The sequence below is a fragment of the Phyllostomus discolor genome, chromosome 8 (assembly GCF_004126475.2).
Source record: "Phyllostomus discolor isolate MPI-MPIP mPhyDis1 chromosome 8, mPhyDis1.pri.v3, whole genome shotgun sequence".
Lineage (NCBI taxonomy): Eukaryota > Metazoa > Chordata > Mammalia > Chiroptera > Phyllostomidae > Phyllostomus > Phyllostomus discolor.
In genome coordinates, this window is record NC_040910.2 from 38,368,480 (window position 1) to 38,394,757 (window position 26,278).

General features: G+C 53.8%; 1 protein-coding gene across 2 annotated transcripts in view; it reads right to left on the reverse strand.

Annotated features, from left to right (window-relative positions):
* Positions 1–9,168: 9,168 nt before the first annotated feature.
* GNG7 (G protein subunit gamma 7) overlaps positions 9,169–26,278 on the reverse strand; it is a 116,681-nt gene continuing 99,571 nt past the window's right edge. For both annotated transcript variants that reach the window (XM_036032177.1, XM_028521676.2), the window contains 2 exons: positions 16,588–16,705; positions 9,169–12,638 (listed from right to left, as the gene is read on the reverse strand). In XM_036032177.1, the coding sequence (XP_035888070.1) occupies positions 12,513–12,638; positions 16,588–16,668 (207 nt within the window). In that variant the 5' untranslated portion in view covers positions 16,669–16,705 and the 3' untranslated portion in view covers positions 9,169–12,512. The remainder of the gene's footprint in view (positions 12,639–16,587; positions 16,706–26,278) is intronic.

Consider the following 26,278-nt stretch of genomic DNA (forward strand, 5'->3'; position numbering starts at 1 on the left):
GAGATGGGTCTGGCTGGCGCTGCGAGGAACATTTTGGCTCCACGCCTTCAGGAGACTCTCCAGCTATTGCCTCACTCCTCACAGACAGACGTGAGGCAGGAGGGGCCCCATGAGACAGGTCAGGAAACCGAGGACCCGGAATGATTTCACAGGCCCAGGGTCTCATGCCTGGTGACACGTGGGAGGCCTGTACAGTATTCCACAGCTGCCTTTCGCATTCTCTCATTGTTCCTTCACTCATTCAGCAAGTATCTGTTGGCACCATGTGAGTTTCCTTAGGGTCACAGGGCACCACAAATGCACTGGCTCAAAACAACCCCAACTGATTCTCTTCCTGGAGGTTGGAAGTTGGGAGTTAGTCTCACTGTGCTAAAAGTCAAGGTCTCCACAGGCCTGTCTTCCTTCTGGTGGCCCTAGCGGAGGGATGGTTCTCCTGATTTTTCCCAGTGTCTAGAGGCGCCTGCATCCCTTGGTTTGTGGCTCCACAACACAAGGCCTTTTCTCTCGCTTCCATCTCCACTTCATCTTTTCTCTCTCACTGACCCTCCTGCCTTGCTCTTATAAGGACCCTTGGGATGGCACTGGGCCCATCTGAATAAGTCAGGACATTCCACCATCTCAAGGTCTTTTTTTTTTAAAGATTATTTATTTATTTATTTATTTAGACAGAGGGGAGGGGAGGGCGAAAGGGAGAGAAACACCAACATGTGGTTGCCTCTCATGCGCCCCCTACTGGAGACCTGACCCACAACCCAGGCATGTGCCCTGACTGGGAATCGAACCAGTGACCCTTTGGTTCACAGATCGGTATGCAATCCACTGAGCCAGAGCAGCCAGGGCTCAAGAACTTTTCAATTTAATCCCATCAGCTGTCTGCAAAATATTCACAGGTTCTGAGTGCTAGGATGTGGACGTCTTTGGGGAAGGGCTATTATTCAGCCTACCAGAGGTACCTTCTTTGGTCAGACCCTGCTGGACACTGGATATGAGGAACCAGTGTTTATGGGTATCTGCCCTCCTGGGGGCCATGGGGTCCCTGGCCAGATTGGATGGTTACAATGATGGAATGAATAATTATAAATAGAGTTGCCAAATAAAGAACAACACAGCTGGTTACATTTGAATTTTAGATAAATTTTAGTATAAATATATTTTATGTGATAAGAGGGGCATACATACACTAAAATAAAGTTTAGTATATCTCATTTACTATTTGAATCTTACTTATACTAAAAGAAATTAGCTGTATAATATGCCCATGTGTGACTAGACCAGAAATTAAAATAGATTGTGGAAGGGTTTTAAATAATAATAAGCAGATGGTGTGTTAGGATAGCTCTGGCTGCGGCATGGAGACTTGGGACCTGGGTTCTGAGGTGCTTGTCTACCCGGGTACCCACCTGGTGCTTTTCTGCAGGCTCCTCATTGTATTATAGCTCCGGAGTGGGCAGGTCCTGTGCTGCAGGCTCCGCCCCTTACACCTGCACATGCTCATCCTGCCCCTCAGGGGAGCCACTTGGCCAGTCGGAGGCCAAGACTTAGCTTCAGGGTTTTGAGGATGCTGGTGCCCAGGTAGATCTTGTGCCTTCTGCGCAGCCTTACAGGGGAAAAGCTTTGCAGTGGGTGGAGTCTTGTGCTGGCTTCTCGTGCAAATGATGACCCATGTGACCGCCAGCTGAGGGGCTCAGAAAGTGGAGGTCTGGGGAGAGACCTGTGGGCACCTGGAGACCCAGATTGGGGTTCAGGCCCATTGGGCTGCCCGCTGCTGCTCCGAGTGCCCTGGCCCGGCCATGGGCATCAGCCTTATGAGTGACGCTGACCTCCAGCCATGAACCCTCATGGTGACATTGGGCGGAGTCTGAGACCCCTCAGGTGGGGTCCCTGGTTCCCTCAGGCCTCTTTCTCCTTCTGAGAAAGGAGCCGGATACTCCGCCCGTGGTGGGGTTCCTGGATTCACAGAATGGAGGCAGGATTGCCCGGAGCAGCCCCATGAAGGGAGACTGCTGCCTGGCTTCTGAGAAACAGGCCGGAAGCACACAGGAAGCAGCGGCAGGCCCAGGGGGAAGTCAGCTCAGCCCGGAGGCCTGGCTGGCCGAGCCCAGGCCCTGACCTGTCGCAGGGTCTGTGATGAAGAACCCACCCTCCGCCTGCCCAGCCTTTACATCGCCTTGGATCGCTGCAGGCACGAGAGCAACAGAGGGCGATGTAGTTTTTAAATTTATTTTTTTCTGCGGAGCCAATTGATTTCTGTGAGCCTATTCTGAATTTCCGAGAGAGGACAGTCTGCCTGTGGAGATAAGGCCCAGAGACAGACAGTGAGCGTGGTTCAGCATTCGGCAGGAACTGCTCACGGAATCAGAAGAGGCGGTTGTCATTACTTATTTGCACAACAGGTCACTTGCATGCTGAAGGCGTTATAGCATCTCAGGACTGTTGACCAATTTTACTTGTTGGAAGCTCATTACTTTATGCCTATTACATATCTTCGCAACAAACTCGGTGCTACGAATTCTTATTTTGCAGATGAGAAAACTGCCATGCAGAGCCATGGCTGGCCGGGAGTCCTGCAGCTAAGTCGGTGGTAGAACCTGCCTCACCCGTTCCGTTTCCATTTCTCCTGCTGCCTCTGGCTGGATGCTTCGGAGGCCGTGCAGATCCCCCGCCAAGCCGCCCTTGTGCCTCCCGCGGCAGTCACAGGAGGATGACTGTGGGCTCCCCCGCCCTGGGCCCACGCCCACCGCGATCGCCCGGCCTGAGGTGTCTCCTGAAAACGAAGAGCCTCCAAGAGCCCACGGAGAGAATGTTCCAAAGCATGCCGGCCAGGAAGGAGACCAGACCCGAAGGGCACTTCCTCCCTTGCTCTGCTCTGACTGTGGCCCGGATGAGGCTGGCAGACAGACAAGACAGCGGGAGTGTCTGGGGGATAGTAGCTTCCGCTACTTCCTCCCCGTGGGGGATGCTGGCGGGAGAGCAATCCCATGACCCAGGGGTCAGGCTTCGGCTTGCTTTGGCCCCTTCCGCCAGCCTGTATCGTGCGTTCCACAGGATGGGTGACTGGCTAAGACCCCGTAGTTGTGCCCGGGTTGTCCTTGAAGCTTGCAGACTCTGGCCCGAGGAGGCCTCCTTTGCAGTGGCAGTGCTGCATGGCTTTGAGGACAGGGACATGAGTGTTTGCCAAACTCAGACCTTTTTAGTTCTTCTTACACTGGGTGGTGGGTGAGGCAGGTAAACTATCTGGCAGTGCAAGCCGGACTCTTCCTGACCCCAGTGAAGGAACTTGCCTTTCTCCTGCTAAGGCCAATCTCTTACCCAGGACTCCAGGCTTTAGGACAGCAGTGGCCTGACCGCTTACTCCAGAATGGCAACGCCACTCAATCTGCAAGTGTTCGTTTTCTGGGTCATCGAAGAGTGGAGTAAGAACACCACTGGGGTTGTCTGTGGAAACCGAAGGCGCGAGGAGGGCTGTGCTGGTGTGCGAGATCACAGGGCCAGTGCAGGGCGGGGCTGGATCGCACAGACACCTGTCGGCAGGCCAGTTCCCCACCTGCCCGACCTGGGTCCTGCGGCCGGCAGACTGCGCCGTTCTGGCCAGAGGAAACATTTCTTTCTCAACCTGGGGCTTGGAGTTCTTCCCAGAGTGATAAATTCTGGCGAGAAAGAGTGCCACATTTTTAGGTCTGGCTGGCCGGCGAGGCCTTGCGTCACTCTTTCCACCGTAAACCCCGAGCCGGCCTCCACAGATCAGCCGCGCGTGCACTGCGGTGGAGAGCTCTGAGCCTGACGGGCCACCCGGGGGAAAGCCCCCACCTTGGAGATTTTGCGGCTGCCTCAAGGCCCCAAATGTGGAGTTTTCTCCTTCTCAGTTCTCTGGGTCCCTGGGAAAGACTGGATCCTGAGCCCGCCTCATTGGTTGCCTGGGCTCCAGAGCCCAGCTGTCACCTGTGAGGGACTTTCTCGGAATCACAGGCTCGAGCCAGGAGCACGTGAACGGGGGAGCACGCAGGCTGCTGCAGGAAGTGAGATCCCGCTGGGAGAGAGTGGAAGGTGGCAGCGGGTCAAAGGTGCAAGTCCTGATAGACGGGATTAAAACTACCGCTTAGATAAGCACTTCTGCTTCTGCACCACGGCCTCGGGAAAGTCTCATTTACCCGTTCTGTGGTGCGAAAACAGACTTTGTAAATGTCATAAATGAAGTGTGTGCAATGTGAAGGTTGGTTGCTGGTACTTTGTTACCTTTCTCTAAAGGTTTCTGTTAGTGGAGGTGATATACAGGTATTCACGTGCAGGAGAGTGTTACCTGTGGGAGCTAAGGACGGATGAGTCCACTGGGTGTAGGGATGTGCTGCCCGAGTTCCTTTGAGGAGGACGAGTTGTCCCAGCTTCTGGGAGTGTTGTCAGGGGACACCCTTCTGCCAGCCCCTGCAGGCATTGCTCCGGCTGCAGAGAGCATCCTGGCCCAAGGTCAGTGTTCTGGAGCAGCCCGTCCAATGGCTGATCAAGATGGAGGTGCAAAGGCCTGCACCCCCCAGGGGAGCCTGAGGCCCCTCCACCCCTCCCACGTGTTTCCATCCCCAGAGTCTTCTGTAATGAGCGTATCTGCTTCCCAGAGAACCCAGCCTGCTCCTGTAACTGCAGCACCGGGGCTTGTGTTTGTTCACTGCACTTCCTTTCGTAGGGCGATGGCTTCGAAGCTGTAGAAATGATGAGAGAACTTTAGGGCTGGTCTTCTGGGACGACTGCAGTGCCCCTACAGTTCCTGTGGTCCTGAGTGTTGACATTCGGATGCAGCATTATTAATGAGGGTTTATGTCTTGGTTGTGAATTGTGCCTTTTATCATTATAAGAAACCCCAGGAGGTGTCCTTGGATGCTTTTTGTCCTAGCTTTCAGCTCTGAAATTAGCCCCCATTCCAGCTACTTGCCCAAGGTCACGGGGAGGCCGGCCTGTTTCCACTTACAGAGATTTTAAAATGTACTTAAAAGAAAGGGAAGAGAAAACACCAACGGGATAAAGAAATTGTAGAAGAAGAAATACAGATTGTCAGAAGAAAAGGCATGGTACACTACTTCCAAAGCAACGACAAGATTTATAAAAATATAAATTCTTTGTGCCCTGCAGGCGGTGTGGTCTGGTAATGGGACACAGATTTAAAACTGTGTGACGGCTGTGGTATTTCAATCTTGTTCATCTGTGTCTTTCCCTTATCATTTCTTTTGGAGAGAGCAGAGGAGTTCCCAGCGGCTCTACAGCCAGTTACAGAATTGAATACAGATCTGGATCCTAACCCGGTGGTCTCGCGCCTCGTTCAGGCCCCTGCTCCGCACCGCTCAGTACTTTGTGTTCACAGACTACAAGGACGCGTGAGCATGCTGGGCCCCACACCCAGCTGTGAATGCTGCTGTGATGTGACAGTTGTATCTCTGAACATCTTTTAAAAGCGACCCTAAGTTCGCCTCTTACTTTCATACATCCACTCGTTTTAATTTGAAAGGCACATTGGATTATTATTATTTTTAAATGTATACCACCTCCTGAGCAGAGAGAATTCGTGAAGTAGAACTCATAGCCAGTGACCATTTTTTTTGCACTGCATTTCTTGAAAAGCTAGTTTCAGCCCTGGCTGGTATGGATCAGTGGGGTGAGCGCCGGCCTGTGATCCCAAAGGTCGCTGGTTTGTTTCCTGGTCAGGGCGCATGCCTGGGCTGAGGGCCAGGTCCCTGGTTGGAGGAGTGTGAGAAGCATCTGATCGATGTTTCCCTAGCACATCAGTGTTTCTCTCCCTCTCTTCCTCCCTCCCTTACCCTCTCTCTAAATAAGTAAGTAAATAAATAAATACAATCTTAAAAAAAAAGAAAAAGAAAAGCTGGTTGCAAATGCAAGGAGGGTCACAGGTTCCTTTGCTCTCCCCAGTTTCTGAGCTGAGAGGTAGGGCTCGCTTGGTGGGCGTGGGACCTGTGCAGTCACCTGGGTTTAATGCTCTACTGTTGCCATCTGGAAGTTTTTTTAAAAAATCCTGCCTGAGGACGTGCTCATTGATTTTGGGGGGGGGGGGGGGGAGGGAGAGAGTGAAACACTGATGTGAGAGAGAAACTTCGATTGGTTGTCTCTCCTATGCGCCCAACCAAGCCTGTAACCCAGGCATGCGCCCTGGCCGGGAATCAAACCTGTGACCCTGCGGTTTGTGGGACATCGCTCCAACAAGCTGAGCACACTGAAATTAAGGCTTGAAATCCTTAATTAAAAAGAAGATTTCAGTTACGGTTGACATTCCGTATTATATTTGTTTCAGGTGTACAGCACAGTGACGAGACATTTACCTGACTTACAAAGTGATTCCCCATTAAGTCCAGCACCCGCCGGGCACCATACATAGTTAGTACCTTACTGTGGACTCTATTCCCTATGCTGTATCTTACCTCCCTGGAAAGCCTTAAATGTTGAACAGGGGGCTCTGCCAATTCTGTAGCTGGTCCCACTGAGGCTCCATGCCTCAGCATTTGCCATTTCTCCCCTTTCGGTTTCAACGAACTAATTGAAGGGGAAGATTCTGGACATAACCCTGGTGTCCTGGGTTTGTGTAGTGACCGCACTGAGGACCATTTTGAATTTCTTTGTTTGCTCTCTTCATCCGGGTGTGCCGCTCCCGCCCAGTGTGGGGTACAGTCATCCCCTCCTTCCCTTCAAGCCGGCCCCTCCTGCGTGGCGAGAGCTGGGCATCCGTGCCCCGCACCACACATGGCCCAGGCCCCGTTTACAACAGGAACACTGTTCTCTGTGGTTTTGCCAAGTGGGCAATGTTACCTCTCCACCACGACTGTGTCCTATCAAAGTGTCACTGCCCCCAAAAATACTCCACATTCATCTTTCCCCTATTCATCTTTCTCCCAACTCCTTATTTTTTACCATCTCCATAGTTTGCTTTTTTCCTGAATGTCACTGAGTTGGAGTCATATAGCATAGGTTTTTCAGACTGGCTTCTTACACTTATTTCTAGCCGTTTCCAGCTTCTCGAGGTGCCACATCCTTGGCTCGTGGCCTCTTCCTCCACCCTCACAGCCAGCAGTGCGGCTTCTTCCACCTCCGACTCTGACCCTCCCACTGCCCTCGTATGAGGCCCTTTTAGAAACACCGGCCCCACCGGAGGCTGTAGGATTGTCCCCATCTCAGGGTCCTTGACTTAATCCCATCTGCAAAGCCCCATTTACCCCATTTTAGGCAACACAGCCACGGACACTGGAGATTAGGACATGGACGTGTTCAGGGCCGTTCCTCTGACAGCACAGCCTGTGCACAGCTCGGCCGGCCCGGGACGCTCTGTGAACGGAGTCCCACGGGCTCTCCTCGCCCTAGGGCTGGTCTCGCTTGGTGTGAAGTCTTGCGACTCACTCAGATTATTGCTTTTAGTATCAGTTTATTCTGTTACCTGCCGGGTGGGGTTCAGGGTGTGAATGGGCCGCCCTTTGTTTATGCATTCGCCTGTTGCTGCACACCTGGGATGTTCCCAGATTTTGACTATTATGAGAGGAGCTGCTTGAATATACTCCTTCCAAGACTCTGTAGACATGTGTTTTTGTTGTTGTTTTTAAATATTTTATCCATTAGAGAGGGGGAGAGAGGGAGAAAGAGAGGGAGAGAAAAATCAACGTGTGGTTGCCTTTCACACGCCCCCAACTGGGGTCCTGGCCTGCAACCCAGGCATGTGCCCTGAGTAGGAATCGAACTGTCTACCCTTTGGTTCACAGCCCGAGCTCAACCCACTGAGCCACACCAGCCAGAGCTGTAGAGATGTTTTGTTTTCTCTTGAGTAAGAACAAGTGGAACTGCCAAGTCATTCGGGGGGTATATTTAGTTTTATGGGAAACTGCCAGACTTTTCCCCAAACTGCTTGAAGCGATTCACACTCCCAGCGATAAGCTGAGTCCAGGTTGCTCCATATCCTCAGTGATGACAATCTTTTAAATTTTAGCCCTTCAGGTGAACGGTGGGCAAGGTGTGCGTTTTTTCCCTTCTCTGGTAAAATATACATAACATGAAACTCAGCGTGTTAACCATTAAGGGTACAGTTCGTGGTGTTATGTATACTCACAATGTCAAAACAACCATCTCCACCATCCATTTCCAGAACTTTCTTTCTCAATTTTTAATTGTATTTTTTCCCATTACCATTGAATCCCCTTATACGCCCCTCCCTTCTGCAACCTCTCTCCAGAACGTTCTCAGCGTCCCAAACAGACACTGTGCCCTGGGAAACACGTACCCCACCCCCTCCTCTGTCCCCTGCCTCCCACCTCTTCCGGTCCGGCTCCTCTGGGGCCCTCACATGAGCGGAACACACAGCGTTTGTCCTCATGTCACTGAGCACCACGTCCACAAGGTTCGCCCGCACTGTCGCAGGTGCCGGAATGTCCTTTTAAAGGCGGAATGTCATTCCAGGGTGTGGATGCAGCACACTGTGCTGACCCACCCATTCATGTGCCCATAGACACCCGGGCTGTGTCCACCTTTGGCTGTTGTGAATCATGCTGCTGGGGACAAGGGCGTCCAAACACCTCTCCGAGTCCCTGCTCCCAGTGCTTTCGTGAGAACATACCCAGAAGTAGGACGTGCTGAGTCGTGTGGTAATTTTGTTTAGGTTTTGAACCGCCTTCTAATCTTATACTCTTTGATACGCAGGGGATAATTTTTACGTGGTTGAATTTATAAATGTTTTATACAGAGAAATTTCTTCTCTACTCAGGAGGTCGGAAGCAGCCAGTTGCAGGCTTATTATTAAAAATGTAACTCTCCTGAGGCACGGTGTGAGTGGTCTCTCCGGCGGCTGGGGTGGTCCCTGGGTGACTGGTGAGTAGGGGTAAGGTTAAGATCTTCCTGGCTTCAAGCTCTCCAAAGATGGAGGCCCTTCCCAAGGGGCCACGCCAGACACTCCCAATCCGTGGGGCACGTAGCCCCCACCACTCAAATAGCCTTTTCCCCTAAGTTTTCTAACTGCAAATCGCAAAGCTCACCAAAGCTGAAGACCACTCGTGAGGGCTGCTGCCCGAAGTGGGTTCCATTCATGCTGTCTCTTGCTGGGGGCAGGTGGGAGGGGTGGGGATAACATGGGGCAGCCCCCACCCCTGGCCCGCCCCCTGCCGGCAGTGCCCAGGGAGAGAAGGGCCCAGAGCTGGAGACGAGGAGCCGTGAGCCTTTTTATTGTGGATTAATTCACTTTGTATTGACAATTCCACACAATATTAAAACACTGTGAGAAAGTGGGTGTGGCACACCTGGAATTTTTTTTAAAAAATCAGAAATAAAAACCACAAGACATCCAAAGGCAGGTGAGTTAGAACCTGCCAGAACCATAGGTTGCTTCTGAAAACCAGGAACAAGTCTCACAACGCTTGGCCATGGGTTCCGTGGACAGAGGAGGAGGAGGGCAGAGTGTCCGACGTATGGCTTGTTTTCAGGGGGGCCCCGTGGCAGGCTGGGTTTTTTTAAGTGCTCCTGAAGGCTGAGTGACTTTTGGTGGCCTCACTTCGGCCACCAAATACCCCTGGTCATTCATGCTTGGGGTGAGAGGCTGCAGAACTGGGGCCCTTGTCCTGCTCTGGCAGGGCCGGGGCCCTTTGCCTGGTGGATGAGCCGCCTGGAGGCCCACCGCAGCCCTGGACCCCGAAGCCAGCCAGACAGCACCTTCCTCCCAGCCCAGCGGGTTTACCTTCCCTGGGGGGCCCGGGGGGCACAACCGAGCCACTTCATTCTTGGCCTGGGAGTCACCTTTGGGAAGATGGGGCGTGTTCTAGCTCCTCCCTGGAGTGGGGCCAGGCAGGCCAGCCTGCTAGAAGCACTGCCCCGGACTGCAGAAGACAGGGAGAAGTCACACCTCCATGCCTGCCTTCTGTGGACATGTCCTTCATTTTTTCCACCATGACACAGTTAGAGATGCTGGTGTCCTCAAGGCCTGTGCTGCCACCACCACCAGGTCCCTAATGCATGCAGCACTTCTAGTCCCTAAACCCTTGAAAATCATGTTTTCAGGGCGGACGGACACTTGTGCCAGGAATGCACAAGCAGCACATGTTGTAAATGCACTGATGCTGTAGGTCTACACTATGCACAGTGAGTTTTACTTTAAATGGGGGGAAAAAGGCTTTCCCTCCCCCCCCCCCCCCACCAGGTGGAAAGAAAGCCACAGAAGGACTTCTGCAGGCTGCCACATCCCTGGGGTCTGAGGCTGTGGACACCTAGAGCAGGCAGCTGAGCAGGTGCCGCAATAAGGTGGGAAACTGACTGTCCTCACCATTGCTCAGGGCCTCCGTTTACCCAACCACTCCGTCCCTGGGTTTTCTGACTCAGAAGCCTCCCCAGGCCCAGGATGGAGCTTGTTGTGGAGCTGGGGGTGGCAGCGGTGGGGAACGTGTCGGCAGGCTGAGCTCACAGCAGGTCACGGAGCTGGTGACCTGGGATTCAGTCCCACCTCCCTCAGCCGGGGGTCCTCGACTCTCTCCCTGCTGGCTTCTCCAGTCACCTGAGTGGGGGACACAAGGTGGGGCCGGGATTCGAATGACTGGCAGGGCGGGGGGGCGGAGACAGAGGTGACGCCTGGGAACCTGGGGGGCTCCTGGTGCTGAGACCAGGACCCCCTGCCTTGTTTGGGGCCCCATAGCCAGTCAGTGGGGGCACAGGAAAGGACTCGACGCAGGCTCAAAGGGTTAAGGCTTCCGCACAGAGGCCCACCCTGCTGCCCGCTCCCTGCCCTCTCGGGGTTAACTCCCACTGGGCCCGAGAAGAGGGTTTGTCCCATCCTGCTGGGGGACAGTGAGAGGGGCTCGGGGTGGTGGGGTGGCGCGGGCTCCTTGCCCGATGAATGGCGGGTGTAGCCTGGGAGCCTTCATGGCTTTCCCTGACCAACTGCAGGTCTGGAGGTGCTGGACTCCCCAAAGCCCCTGGTGCTCCCAGACCGGCTGGGGAGAGCTGGGTGCTGGGGAGAAAGACTCAGCCCGCCAGCCTATACCCTGTGGGAGCTGGATGGAGGGGCATCTACTGGAGCCTCCTTAGCTCTGGCACGATCTAAGCCTTGACCCTGGCTGCGAGGTAAGGGCCTGGGCCTGGCTGAGGTCCAGGACCCCACTGGCACAGGCCTCAGGCTGACGTCCACTGGGGCCCCAGGGGCAGAGCTGGGCTTGTCTCTTCCCACAGTTGCCCTGCTGCCCCAGGACAGGGTGGGCGGGACCCGGGTTCAGGGCTGTGTGGGGTCCTGGTGGCCACGGGTGGCACTGGCAGAGGGGAGGGAGGTTCGTTCGGCCCCATGCTCCTGTTCCTTTAACTGTCCATGCCGTAACAAAGGAAAAAGTAATTTTAAAAAAGGCCTGCTGCGCCTAACCCCTGACCCCCCGACATACGGAGTTCCCAAGGCTGCTGGGAAGGGTGACGGACTGCACTAACAACAGGCCTCGAGCTGCCTCCAGCCACAGCGCTGGGTCGCAGGGGCATGAAAGCGGAGAGAGCGCCTGTGAGGCCTCGCGGCTGCCTCTGGGCCATCAGACACCCTTTCTCACTGCATCAGGGGTCCCTGCCGCCAGGCTGCAGCTCTGCATGGACAGTGGCCATCTGGGTAAGTGCAAGTGGAGAAAACCAAACCAAACAAAACCCCCGAAGAGACGGGTTTGATAAGAGTGTGGCCGCAGCCTCTCGCTGCCCACGTCAATGCCATGGGCTCGAGAGAAAATTAAACCCAGCTGGCTGTTCCAGGGACCGGGGTAAGTTGCTGAAAATCTGTTTCTGTGATGGGTGGGGTCCCCGGGAAAGGGCAGGGTCGCGCGTGGCGGTACAGTGAGACACGCCGTACACACGCCATACAGTAGGGTGACAGCGGGCAGCACAGGGTGCGTTTCCTGTGCAGAGTCCCCTCCTGGCCCCTGAACCCCACCTGCGCACCGTTGCACAGCACAGCGCGGCCACGCGGCCAGCCATCGGAACCTGATTCTAGCTGTACAGGATAACAACTGTTTAAATGAAAAGATTTCCCCTAAATAGTTCATTATGAGCCCCTACTCCCAAATTTGACTTTACTTTTAAAAAAGCACTGGAGCAGAAGTCTTTTTTACAAGTGGCCCAGTGTGTGAGAACAACTGGCCAGGTTGCCCAGGCTACCTGGGGCCAGCAGCCAGGGCCCCCTTCCCTGCCCTTCTCCTGACCGTCTCTGGACCTCAGCTCAAATGGCAAGTGAGGGTTTAAAAAATGGTGGCCACACTATCTGGGCATCGCGGTTCTTCCTAGCTGAAAGCGGTTGTGCCGCCAACACCGGTCCTTCCGCCAGGCCCTGAGGGCTACACTGTTTGCTCTGAACACCCATCATTGCCCAGCGGGCGTATCTTTCCCCATCTGGGCACTGGCAATGTTTTACATTTCTTTTGGCATCAGAAGTTTCAGGGACCCAAAATGCTTTGCTTCAACTACGTACTGAAGGATGCCCTGACACAGAGAAAGGAGGAGGGAGGGGGGGAGAGAGAGAGCACAGGAACACCAAGCTATAGAATGACACAAGGCTTCTTGTCCTTGAAGGGGTTCTCAGAGGCGGGGACGCCGACCAGCAGCGGGTCATTCCGGGCGTGCTGCTCACAGTAGCTCATGAGTTCCGACGAGGCTTTGGAGACCTGGGTGTCGAGGACGAGAGAGAAAAGGTAAGAAGAGGCTGATTCGTGCGTGTTCACAGGGGCGCATTCGTAACAGCCAGAAGGTGAAGACTGCCCAGCGTCCACCAGCTGGTGACCGACACACACCACGGGGTCCCACCCACACGTGGGAACGTCACTCGGCCCCAACAAGGAGCGATGCGCTGACGCTCGCTACGGTGTGGAGGGACCTCGAACACACGATGCTCAGGGAGAGACGCCAGACACAGAGGCCACACCGTGTGTGACTCCACGTATGTGACGTGTCCGGAACGGGCAGATCCACGGGGATGAGGGAGTGGATTCGTGGTTGCCGGGAGCTGGGAGGTGTGGGGGGTTAACAATCGGTGGGGACGAGGGTTCTTTTCTTTGGTGATGAGATGATTTGGAACTGGATAGACGCGATGGTTGCAGACACTGAACAAACAGAATATCACTAGTGATAAATTCTGTTTTTATGTATTTTACCACAATTTTTAAAAGATGAAGAAAAGAAGGACTGAGTCTCCTCCAGCAGGAGGTGCCCAGAGCTGGGACAGGGGAAGCCAGGGTGAGACGTGGCCGACTCCGGAGTCGGCCTGACTCCATCCCTCCCGAGAAAGGGCCGGGCGGGAAGGACCCCGACGGACGTCGGCGCGACGAGGGGTGCTAGACAAGCCTGTCCGTCTTTCCTCTCCGTGCAGTCTGAACCCAGTGGGGGCCAGGGACCCAGTGAGGGCACTGGCCCGTAGGACACCCTGCATCAGAGTCCCCAGGAGAGGGGGGAGGACATGGGAGAAGGAAAGCTGACATGGGGGAAATGTGGCGTTTAGCATCTGGGGAGCTGAGGGTCACCACACAGGGTGCCCCCTGGGCCGTGAGCCCCATTCCTCCTGGCCATGCATTTGGGGGTGCCACAGTGGCTGCTGTCCCACCCTGCTCGCCCTGGGGTGCTGGGCTGCAGGTACACTTGGCAGGGGCAAGCAGGTCACGTCCGTGGGCCCTGGATCCCATCCCTGGGGCGGGGACTGTCTGTCCAGGGCTCCCTTTCTCAGCCCCCTGTGTCTTCCCCCGTGAGGCCGGAGGGCAGCGAGGGCTGTGTGGGGCTGCTGGCAGTCAGAGGCGGCGCGGAGAGAGAGACCACACTCTGTGATGCCTCGGCAATGTCTGTGACACTGCATGCCAGAATGCCAAGGACACCCCAGTCCTGTCCTGTGCGGGGGACGCTCCTGCCCTCAGACGGTGACAATTGCCACTGTCGCGAGCATGCCAGCCGCTGGTGGGATCGCTGCCTTTGATGAGCAGATGGAGCTTGGTTTCTAGAGTCCTATTTGGAAAGTGCTCCTCCCAGATGACAGAAATAGTCACTGGGCCCTAAAATAGCCGATGTTGTGGCTCCAGCTTGTGCCCCCCACCCCGGCCCATCCCTGGCATTGACAGGAAGGCTCTGCCCGCAGTGCCAGGGCCACGGCACCGCGCACACCCAGGCTGTGGGGCACCTCTCATCCGCCAGGCCCCGGCCGGGCGAGCCTTTCAGGCAGGCTGGTGCTCTGTGGCTGTGATCGCCGCTTTGCGGGGATGCAAAACCTCAGGCGGGACTGCAGGGAGAGTGGGTCACGTCCTGACTCCCCTCCGCGGCCGGGGGCTGTTCCCGAACATCAAACGGGCGGGATGAATCACAGCTCCACCAGGGCTGGGAGCTGGCACCGCTCACAAAGAAAAACCACTTCAACCGGGCCCTTCTCTTTCTTCAGCCTGAAGGAATGCTTTGAATGTGCAGAGTTCTGGAACATTCAGCCACCTCCTGGGAGGCACTCCCTGCCCCCCGCCCCCCCAGCAGCCCTACCCGACCCTCTGGCTGGCGGAGGCCAAGGGGTCGGGCAAGACCATCTCCCCCTCTCCCACTGCCCGGCTGCCTGTGTCTGGCCAGGCCACCCTGTCCTAGTCACTCCCCAGGACCAGCAGCACCTGGGCCGTGCAGGTGCTCAGGAAGGCGAGTCTGAGCAAACGCACGGCTGACAGCCGGTCCTGTGTTTCTGCCTGGCTAGGCCGGCGCCCAGACACCTCATCTAATGCCGCTCTCCATGCCTCCAGGAGAGTACTGTCTAGATAGTATTAACAGTAGCATCAGCTGGCCTGTGTAGTGTGAGTTGGCCTCTGTGATGTGGGTGGGCTGCATCTCATGGGTGGAAGGCCTTAAGAGAACAGACTGCGGTCCCTGCAGAGAAGACAGAATTCTGCCTCCAGGTGGCCTTGGGACTTGAGCTGCAACACCGACTTTTCCCTGGGTCTTTTTCTTTATTTTCTTTTTTTAAGACTTTATTTATTTATTTTTTGGAGAGAGGGGAAAAGAGGGAGAAAGGGAGAGAAACATCAACGTGTGGTTGCATCTCACATCCCCCTCCCCCACTACTAGAGACCTGGCCCACACCCAGGCATGTGCCCTGACTGGGAACTGAACCAGCAACCCTTTGGTTTGCAGGCTGGCACTCAATCCACTGAGCCACACCAGCCAGGGCTCCCTAGGTCTGCAGCCTGCTGGCCCGCCCTGCAGACTTCAGACTTGCCGGCCCCCATAAAGGCATGAGCCAATTCCTTAAAATACATTGCTCTCTCTCACTCTCACTCTGGCTGTGTACACACATCCCGTTGGTTCCGTTTCCCTGGAGAACCCTGACTAGCCCCGTGGGAAGCTGAAGCAGGTACAATCTAGAAGCGTGACGCACTGGAGCCTTCTCGATGCAGACTCCCTGGTCCTCACGGGGCTGTCTGCAAGCCCAGGTCTGGGGCAGGAAACAGCCTCTTGGAGGCACCTCACCGTCCTGTGGAAAGTGGACATGGGCTTGGTGAGAAGGTGCCTTTGAAAGTGCCGGGCACCTTTCTCATACAAGCAGCTGTGACCAGCCACGGTCCATGACCTTGGAAAGGAGGAAACATGTGCCCTGGATTGTGTCCTGATGTCCCTTCAGAGACTTAACACTCATCTGCATAAAAACAACGTGCCCACCCGTGCCCCAGAACACTGCTCAGCCACGAAAAGGAGTGAGACACTGACACTCACCACAACGTGGATGGACCTTGAAACCAGGACACTCAGTGAGTGAGCGGAGCCAGACATGAAGCCCACACAGTGTGTGATCCCATCTGTGGGACACGTCCAGAACAGGCAGATCCACGGAGACAGGAAGTGGGTCGGTGGTTGTCAGGGGCTGGGGAGGGGTGGGGGCGGCTGCTGAGGGGGACGGGCATCTTTCTGGGGTGACGGAGTGTCCCAGACTGGACACGGGCGGTGGCTTCGCGGCACTGTGAGTGCACCAAACGCCACTGAGCTGTGCGCTTCTGAATCAGCGGTTCACTGGATGTTATCCAAATTATTGTTTTAAAAAAATCTCTGCAGAGCTGATTGTGCAATGATGCACTTTTATTTTGCTTTGTGTGTTCCTGGTCCCTGATGGGTTAAGTGTCTGTGAACAGAAACTGCTTGTCCTTTTTCTTTTTTTAGCATAAAAAGCACACATGCTTATTTAAAAAAAAAAAAAAAAACAACAACAACAACCCACAGCACAGAGATGAAGAAAGCCGGTGGTGAGAGGTGCTATCTCTACCCTCCCCTGGACCGGGTCTCTAACTGCCACCTGAATGGGTGGTCATGAGGGGGATGAGGGGACAGGAGGGAGTGAGCCTGGCTCACTCTGGTCCTTCAGCAGCCGAGGTGGCTTTCACTGGGGCTTCCAGGGAGGGACCCCCAGGGCTGGGGCGAGGTCAGTGTTTATATGGCACCATGGTACACGGGAGCACTACAACCCAAGAAGTAGCTTTACATCGGCTGTGTCTTTCTGCTGAGGAAACTGAGCCTTAGAAAGGGCAAGTGCATGGCCTGGGGTCACACAGCTGCAGTGTCGGCCTGTCCTGCCCAGAGAGCTGCTCCCTTTTCCTCTGCTGCCCTGCTCACCTTGATTCGCTGGATCCCGGCTTCGATGCGGAGCTGCTCCACCAGTTTCCGGGCCTGGGCGATGTTGTTAGTGGCTGACATTGTCTGCCATCAGCTCTGGGCCCCGTCGTCCAGAGAGCTGCGGGGAGAAGCAGACAGCTTGAGCCGGCTTGGGAGGCCCCAGGACCGCATGCAGCTGAAGGCGCAGAGGCAGGAGGTCCCAGCTTCTGGGAGCCCTCTGGCCCATCGCCCTGCCACCCTGCATCCCTGCTCCAGAGATTGGCCACCTTGCGTGTCCTCGGTCAGAGGTGGGAGGCCAGGCTGAAGCCCTCTTCTCCCGCAGTTCCCTCCCATGGCCAGGCGCTGGCTGTGACCACCAAGGGCCCCTAGGAGAGTTCATGAAACCACAGCACTGGCTCCTGGTTGGCTCCAGACGAGGGACTTGGCAGGGAAAACGTGTCCATTTTCTCTGTCCCCTGCCCCTGCCCCAGGGCCCCTGGAGGTAGTGCTGGGCCACTCTCTGGGGTGGGGCCACCCTGGGCACTGTAGAGTGTTTAGCAGTACCCCTGGCACCCCCTCTTGATGCCAGGAGCTCCCCCAGTCATGATGACTGCATTTGTCACCAGACTCGGCTCAGTCTCCCCTGAGGGGCAGACCACCCCCAGGTGAGACTCCCTGGCTCTGTCTGAGGCAGCTCATCTGGGGATACCACATGCTGTGGACCTAGGGTCCGTCACCCACTGTCCGGAGGGCTGGGACTATTTCACTCCTTCCTTTATTCACTCAAACGCTCAGCAACCTCTCACAGAGAAGGTCTTGCCACATGCCACGCATAGCTCTGAGAATCGAGCTAAGGACGGTCATGTGTACGTGGGTGCCGGTTCAGACTTCCACGCTTTCTTCCGGTCCACTCCACATCTGAAGCCCAGCTGTGTCTGGAACCAGCTAGCCAACGACCTGGGCTTTCACACCCAGCTGCCTGGGTCAGGGAGGGAACAAGAAGTGCTGGCTCTTTCCTGCGGCGGAGCGGCTTCGGGGTGGGTGGTGGGGTGGTCACAGGGGAGGGATTTGTGTCAGAAGCTCCAGGGCAGTGCTTGCTAGAGACTGTAATGCAGAGCTGTGTCCCCGCTGAGGACGCCGAGGGGGGTGGAGGGGGGGAGCGTCCTTCCTGTCTCTCCCTGCGAGCTCCTGCGAGTCCCTTTGGTGTCCCTTGGCTTGTGGCTGCATCACCCCAATCTCTGCCTCTGTTGTCAAATGGCCTATGTACCTGTGTACATATTTTCAATTTTAAAAAAAGGTTTTATTTATTTGCTTTTTTAGCGAGAGGGGAAGGGAGGGAGAAAGAAAGGGAGAGAACCATCGATGTGGCAGATATACATAGGTTAGACAGGTAGCCAGATTCACAGGTTGCCTCTCACACGCTCCCAACTGGGGGACCTGGGCTCTAACCAGGCATGTGCCTTGACTGGGAATCAAACCTTCAACCTTTTGGTTTGCAGGCTGGCGCTCAAGCCACTGAGCCACACCAGCCAGGGCATCATCTTCTTCTAAGGACACCAGTCACTGAGTTCAGTGTGCCTTCATCTTAAGTGACCCATTCTGAGGTTCCGAGTGGGCACAGGTGCAGGGACCCTAACATCTGTGCAGATGGCACACCTGGAGGGACCACTTCATGTGGGTGGGTGACTCCAGACAGACCCTCCCCGACCCCCTGGAGACCTTCAGCTAATTCAGAGCCAACACGTGAGACTGCATGCTGTTTCTCTGCACCGAGTCTCTGTGGCCCCGTCTCCCCAGCACCCTTAGGAATCAGGGGTCACACGTCATGGTTTAGGGGCTCAGAGTGTCCCTCCATCTGCTCCCTCACCCAAAAGGAGGCTCACCCTTTATCAGGTCAACAATCCCTGCTTTGCTCTTATTTCACCCTTTATCAGGTCAACAATCCCTGCTTTGCTCTTATTTGAGATGGCTTCTATGTTCCTTCCAAAATACTTTTAGTAAATTATTTTAAATCAAAACTTAAACTCAGGCATGCCGGTTGACAACGGTGGTTGTCGGAAATGATCGAGGCTGCACGTGTACTGTGTCCGGTCTCCCCCGAGGGTGACACCCGGCAACGCTGTGGGGAGGTCACAGCCCGGGTGGTGGCTCCGAGGCAGGAAAGACACAGGACATCTTCATCCCCAGCATCCCTCCTGTGGCCCTTAGAGAGCCACACCCAGGCCCCCCCAACCCACCTCCATCCCTGCAACCACCGATCGCTTCTCTACACGTCGGTCACCTGAGGTTACATAAATGCAAGCCTGTGCTATGTAACTTTCCCCACTTGGTGCCATTAGCTGGAGCACTGGGGGTGCTCCTGGAGTGAGGAGCGGGGGCCAGGAATGCTGCTCAACCCCCACGGCGCCCAGGATGCCAGAGGGGTGCAGGGTGCTGGACCCAAGTTCAAGAGTCCTGGGAAGCCCCCGCCCCACTGGGTGGACATCTAACCAGGCAACCAGCGCTCTGTGTGTCTGTCACCACACACTGTCTCACTGTCTGCTTGGCAGTCGGGAGGGGCCAGGTGGCTACAGAAAATTAATGGCAGATTTTCAAGAAATTTCTTATTTGGCAATCAAAAGGAATGGACCATTGACCAGCATGCCTTGGACGGTGCTCCGGAGAGTTCTCCTGAGGGAAAAAAGCCCCAGAGGTTACATGCGGTACCGTGCCATTTACAGGCTATTTTTGAGATGACAAAATTGTGAGGATGAAGGAATCATGGGTAGTTGCTGGGGGTTGGGGGACAAGGGTGACACGAAGGTCCTGTGGGGCTGGAGACGGGCGAGTCTCGACTGGTGGAGGGTCCGTGCGCCTGCCCCGGTGATAACCTTGCGTAGAACTTAATGCACACACACAGACCCGCGGGGATCTGAACAAGGTCGGTGGGCTGCATTGTGCCAGCATCTGGCTGTGATAGCGGCCAGGGACTTTTACCGCTGGGGAAAACAGAGTGAAGGATACAAGGCATTTCTGTGATTTATTACAACTGCATGTGAATCTACAGTGATCTCGTCAGAAGTTTTAATAAAAAAAAACCCTTTCATATGCCTGCTCCCAGAGCCCAGCAGACACCCCCACCCCCTCTCGGGTCATGAGAGGCCTGGGTGTCTGCCCTGGGCGCACAGGGCCCACGTGCGGGCTCCAGAGCTCTGATTCAGCAGATAGCTTCAAAGTGGCCACAAAATATCCAACTCAGGGAAAACCGCCCTGGTTCAGTTCAAAAATACCTAAATTACTTAGTGCTAAAAATAGACGTGCACAGAGAATAAACGGTGGCCCCAGCAGTGTTTTCTCTGGGAGGCCGAGAGTCCTGTTCAGTATCCAGTGTGCCCTCCGGGACCCCCGGCCACCGCGTGCAGCCACCCCAGCTGCGGTCTCCCCCCGAGCACGCGGCCGCGAGGGGCTCCCTCTGTGCTGGTGACGATCTAGCCCAGAGACCAGCCAGAGGTGCGTGTGTGAGCGTCTGTGTCTGTGTGGCATGTGTGTGAGTTATGTGTATGCATGTAAAGTGTGCATGTGTTTGTGCTTCTGCCTGAGTGTGTGTCCATGTGTACATAGGTGTGTGAGTGTGCGCATCTGCGTGCACGCATGATTGCTTATATATATATATTTGTATGTGTGTATGTCAGTGTGTCTGTGCATGTGATACGCGTGAGTGTGTGAGGGCCAACACGCCAAGATCCTGACACTGGTTGCGTCACCACAGCCCATGTAGCCGACTCAAGTCCTTGTCCTGGCTGTTGTCACAGCCAGGCACTGACTCATGGACCAGCCATGCCCTCCGGGATGAGACCAAGGCCGGCAGAACAGGCACATGCTGAGTCAGCCTGGGGAACACTCCTCGCCAGCTGCCTCCCCACAGGAGGCACATGACGAAGCAGACACCTGACCTGGCTCAGCAGGGCCCGCAAAGGCACAGAAGCCGCTGGGCCTTGGGAAGCTGGGGGCAGAGTGGAGGTGGGGCGGAGCAGGCTGCTCCAGGGCGGAGGGGCGGCGCGGTCAGAGCTGCTGGCGGGGGTCATGTTCTTTACTTCGCAGAGAGGCTGGTTCAGGCCTGGTGAGCCTGAGGACAAGACTTGGGGTGAGGTTAGCCTAAAAATAGAACCTTGACAGACACCACCGGGCCCTGGGCTGGCCTCCCAGTGAAGGGCTGGAAGTCACACCAGGTTGAATCCGGCTCCTGCGAGGACGGTGAGGCTGCCTCCCCACCACTTCCCGTAAGCGTTGCGAAGCTGTGATAAAAGGGAGGCCAGTCATCCCCAAAATACTATAGAGCTAAGACATGAGGCTCCAGTGCACAGAGGATTACACAAAACAGTGGAGAGAGTCGGCCTTTCTTCAGCAGGAGCTGTGGGGATGGCGGAACCTGGTTTAGCAGTTCCCCCCTGGGCGCTGCTGACACCGGGACTGGTCGCTCTCCGTGCGGGGCCATTCCGAGCACTGTGGGGTGTTGAGCAACATCCCTAGCCCCACCCCCTCAATGCCAGGAGCTCCCTCAGTTATGACAAACACAGATGTCCCCAGACACCCTCAGTGTTCCCTGGGGGGAGAATTTAAGGCCTTTATCAGAAGAAAATCTGCAGTCAAAAGAGACTTACCTAGGCAAATTTTTTGGAACTGAAATGGTTCAGCTTGAATTGAAATAGTCCTGAGTGAATACTGAAGCATGTTTCAAAAGGGGGTTTAGTTTTCTTAGCATTCAAACCCTGTGTGACGAAGTCACTCAGGGCCAGAGTGTCCCCTGGACTCAGCCAACAGTGCGTTTGAAGGGGACGAGAGCACAGCAGTGGAAGGTGCAGTGGCTGTGGGAAGCAGCAGATCTGAATCCGCCCCAGTCCCAAAGCTGTGTGGCTTTGGGAAAGTTACCTCCCCTCTCTGAACTCTGCTGCAATGCTCAGAGCGACACTCCTTCCCTGCTGGCAAACCAGGTCCCACCAGCAGCCATGCAGAGTGGACCTCTTTCAGAGACCTGTGGCAATTGCCAAATATAAATGCAGCTGCTGCAGGGACAGAACAAAAGACACGAGGACAGCGAATAAGGAAGGGCCAGCTTGCGGGAAGCCACTGGGAATCCCACTCCTCAAGGAGCTTTGCTTTGCCAAGATGACCACTCCCCTCCCCTGCCCGGGGGCTGCGGGGGCCAGGGTGTCATGAAGTGGACCTGGCTCAGGGGAGACCTGGGCAGAGTGGAAGGTGTCATATTAAAAATAAGAGTGGCTGAAGTTAGTGGGAGAGCCAGAAATTGAATGTCCATTTTCACATTGTCTGACTTAAAGTGTGGAAATCCCTGCCCATTCTAAGCCACAATGCGAGACTCGATTCCTTTAAGCTCTGCTATGAGTTCCGAGAATCCGTGATGACAGTCACTCCTGAGTCACTTCCATGTCATTTTTGGACGCTCTTAGATGTGTTTTAGCCTCTGGTAACCTGAGCTGCAAAACTCTCCTGGAAGTATCAGGGAGACCTAGGGCACTTCCCAGGGGCCTCACGCTGCAGGACAGACGCAGACGTGGTTCCTGGGATGCAACGCGCAGGGCGTGTCTGGACGTGGGGACCTGCGTCTGCCCCGACTGGGGTCTTAGCTTCTTCAGCCAGAACACACCAGGGTCATTCTAGAAGCTGAGAGTGGGTCCCAGTTTGTCATTCTGCGTCTCTACAGTCAGGACGATCTATGTTCACGGCCTCCTCCTACACCGCCTGGACTTGAGATAAAATCTTCATCTGCAGACTTCAGGCTGCACAACGGTGGGCTGGCAAACCGGGGCAGGCTCCTGCCGAGGGTACCCAGGTAAGCTGGACAGAACAGAGAAACACCTGCTGAAAGGCGCTGGAGGGCTGTTAAGATGGCGAAGAATTTCCAGTCAGGGTCCGGGGGAGGATGGAGGTCCTAGAGCCCGGCTTTTGAGGTTACTTCTTCGTGAGGGGAGGGTTTGCTGAGAGGCGGAGTGATGCCTCTGTTAGCCTCAAAGGTTAGGGGTGTGGAGGCTGAGACCCAGGGTCCTCCAAAGGGAGAGAGCTTGGTGGAGCTCCGTCAGCACAAACAGGGACAACACAGCGCGACGGCCTGAGAACAAGGGCGCGCAGGACGCAGGCAGCTCCGACAGCGACTGTGGCTCAGCGCTGAACAATCTCGGTGCCTGATGCTGGACTGAGGTGGCGGCACGTGGCCAGCAGCCCTAGATGCTGGGCAGAAGTGGACATAGATCCTCCCTGGTGACAAACGTCATCATCATCCTGGGCTTAAACGATTTCTGCACACAAGCCCGCCATCACACGCGCAGCACAGGGTGAGAAACTACTAGGTGCGCTCCAACGAGGCCATGCGCGCATCAACCAGCGGGGACAGCGGGCGGCACAGACAGACCGCGGGGTTCTCTGCGTGGGGGCCGGCTGAGACGTTACAGTGACCGTGCTAGTTATGTTCGAAGAGATAACCAGGAGAGATGGGAATTCTGGCAGTGAATTGGAAACTACAGAAGAAGGAACCCACGGACACGTAGAAAGGGCTAGTATCTGAACTGTAAGAACACAGTGGGGAGGTCCAGTCAGGACGGGGGGCAGGTAAACCTGGTACTTGGAACCTCTCACAAACACATCAAAATTACAACTAAAGTACAGAACCGCCATCATTCGGAACTGCCTGAAATCTAGCTGAACAGAAGTCTTATAACTAAGGATAAGAAGAAGCCACATTGAGACTGGCAGAAAATGTAACTGTGAGAAAGGACAAAGCATTTAACTTTATTTTAGTAAAGGTTTCATTTATTTATTTTTAGACAGAAGGGAAGAGAGGGAGAAAGGGTGAGAAGCATCAATGTGTGGTTGCCTCTTGAGCACCCCCCACTGGGGACTTGGCCCACAACCCAGGCATATACTCTGACTGGGAGTTGAACCAGTGACCCTTTGGTTCACAGTCCCATGCTCAACCCACTGAGCCACACCAGCCAGAGCAGGACAAAGGATTTTAGAAGAGTGGAAAATGCTTATCACATGGGAGCAGAAGTCTGCATTACATTTACTGAATTTGGAAAAATGTAAAATATTTGTAACTTTCTTGTTGAAAAGCTAGATAGCTCTATTGTTATCAGCCAACCCCAGTTCTACCACACTTGAGTCCAGGAAAAGTTTTATTAGTCAAAGAAGAAAAGGAAGCGTGGGAAAGCCAAGCAGGTGATGACCAGTCACCCAGACTCTCGGGCCCATCCACTGCACTGCGAGAAGCCGCAGGTGCAGCAGTACATGCGGCTTCCACATGATTGATACGTTTTGGAGGAAAGAGGAAAGAGGAGAAAAAAATCTCTGCAATTTCAACCACAGTATGCTGTGTTTGTGTCTTTTTCTCTATTTTTATACTTTTTATGTTTGCTTGTATCCTAAATTTACATATACACAATATGATATATATGTATATATATCCATAGTAAGGTTTTATTTAAAAAAATTTTTAAATATCATATGATTTTATTTATATGTGGAATCTAAAGAGCAAAATAAATGAATAAAATTGGGACGTACCCGTAGATACAGAGAACAGACTGAAGGCTGCCAGAGGGGCGGGGAGATGGGAAAAGGTGAAGGGATTAAGAAGTACAAATCGGCAGTTACGAAACAGTCACAGGATGCAAAGTACAGCATAGGGAATAAACTCAGTGATTGCAATAACTATGTGTGGTGCCAGGTGGGCACTGGAAATATCGGGGGGAACACTTTGTACAGTATATGATTATCTAATTACTATGCTATTACACTTGAAATAAGTAATACTAAATAAAAAATATAATTGAAAAATAAAATAAATATCTATATGTTTTAACCTAGAAACATTTACCTCAAAAAATAAAGTCATAAAAAATAAAGTGAGAACATCAAAATTACAACTAAATTATAGAACCACCACCACTCAGAACCGACAGAAGTGGAGTTGAAGGGAAGTCTGACAACTACAGAACTGAAGACACCACATCCATCCAGGCCGGCCCGAGGGGCAGAGACAAGGAACGCGCTGGTCCCACACCCACAGGCAGTGGATACAAACTCAGGAGGGATATCTCAGGAGTGAGGAGTCCTAGCCCCACACCAGGGTCCCCATCCAGGGTTCCAGTACCAGGGAGATAAGTACCCACAACTTCTGCCTGCAAAAACCAGTGGCGATTGAATTGAGGAAAGAAACTTTTGGTGCCCCAAGCAGTTCTTCTTAAAGGACCCACGCAGACTTACTCAGACCCACTCCCTCTGGGCTCCAGCACCAGGGTAGCTGCTTGAAAGGCACCAGAGACACACAGGGAGGAAGTGAAGTGTCTGACATCAAGGGGGGGGGCTGGGGGACAGTTTTCTCCCAGACAGAGCGATGGGCAGAGGCCATTGTCCCTTTTCTGAACCCTCCCCCAACAGAGCCCCATAGTGAGGTTTTAAAGACAGAAAATGAGCGTGAGTATCCTGGGGGCGTATATTTAAGGACTGACAGCTTTGGGAGAAAAATACTTTATATACAATATGATATATTGACAGCTTTGGGGGAGAAATACTTTATATACAATATGATATCTATATTGTGTGCACATATATATCACATATATCATATTTTGTAACACTTTATATACAATATATATATTGTGTGTATATATACAATATACTATATATATACACAATATATATATATACAATATGTATATTGCATATAAAGTGTTTCTCCCCCAAAGCTGTCAGTCCTTGAATATACGCCCCCAGGATACTCACGCTCATTTTCTGTCTTTAAAACCTCACTATGGGAAACACTCTTTGGAAACATGTTATGTACACACTGGTAAGAAAGCCACAATGGAAGAAGCAGCATCATCAGAGACAACTAAAGAGAAAACGAGAGCACCGGAAGATGGTTCAGGGGGAAACGTCCAGAACGAAACACGAGACACAAAGGGGAGGAGCCACGGCAGAGAAGCAGACGCAGACGGAGGAGGCCATGAGGCCGGCACACAGGCAGCTGGAAGGCTGGAAGGAGGTGAGAGACGGTGGGACAGATGCAGTTTTTGAATAGATAATGATGGATGATTGCCCAAGACTGGTTAAAAGAAGCTGTCCAACCACAGGCCATAGATTCAAGAAGCCCTACAACCTCAGGCAGGATAAATATCTAGAAGCCAACAGAGAAATGGTCAAGAAGCACTCGAAAAGGTGCTCGAAGATTAGTCACTGGTGAAAGGGAAAGAGAAATGAAAATCACAACGAGAGGCTGCTTCATAACTACCAGAGTGGCAAAAATTAAGAACGCCAAGAAGGCCGAGTATTGCGGAGGATGGAGAAGTGCTGGGAGTTTCACACTTTACTGACGGGAGTGTGAAATAGCGCAGTTGCTGAGAAACAGTTTAGCAGTTTCTTACAAGGCTGCACGTGTACTTAACTATGACCCAGCAATTCCACAAAAGGACTTGTACGAGATGTGTGTATGTCTATGTATTTATAATAGCAGAAACCGGAAACAACCCACATGCCTGTCTTGAACAAGAGGATGAATAACTGTAGTCAGCTGAACCATGGGCGTAACTGCGCAATGAGAAACAGCAGTGTCCTGACAGATGGCGCCACACGTGTGAGCCTCGAAAGTGTTCTGTCAACAAAAGAAGACAGACATTTGAAATGCTCTACACCTTTTTAAATAGATTTCTTTTAAAAA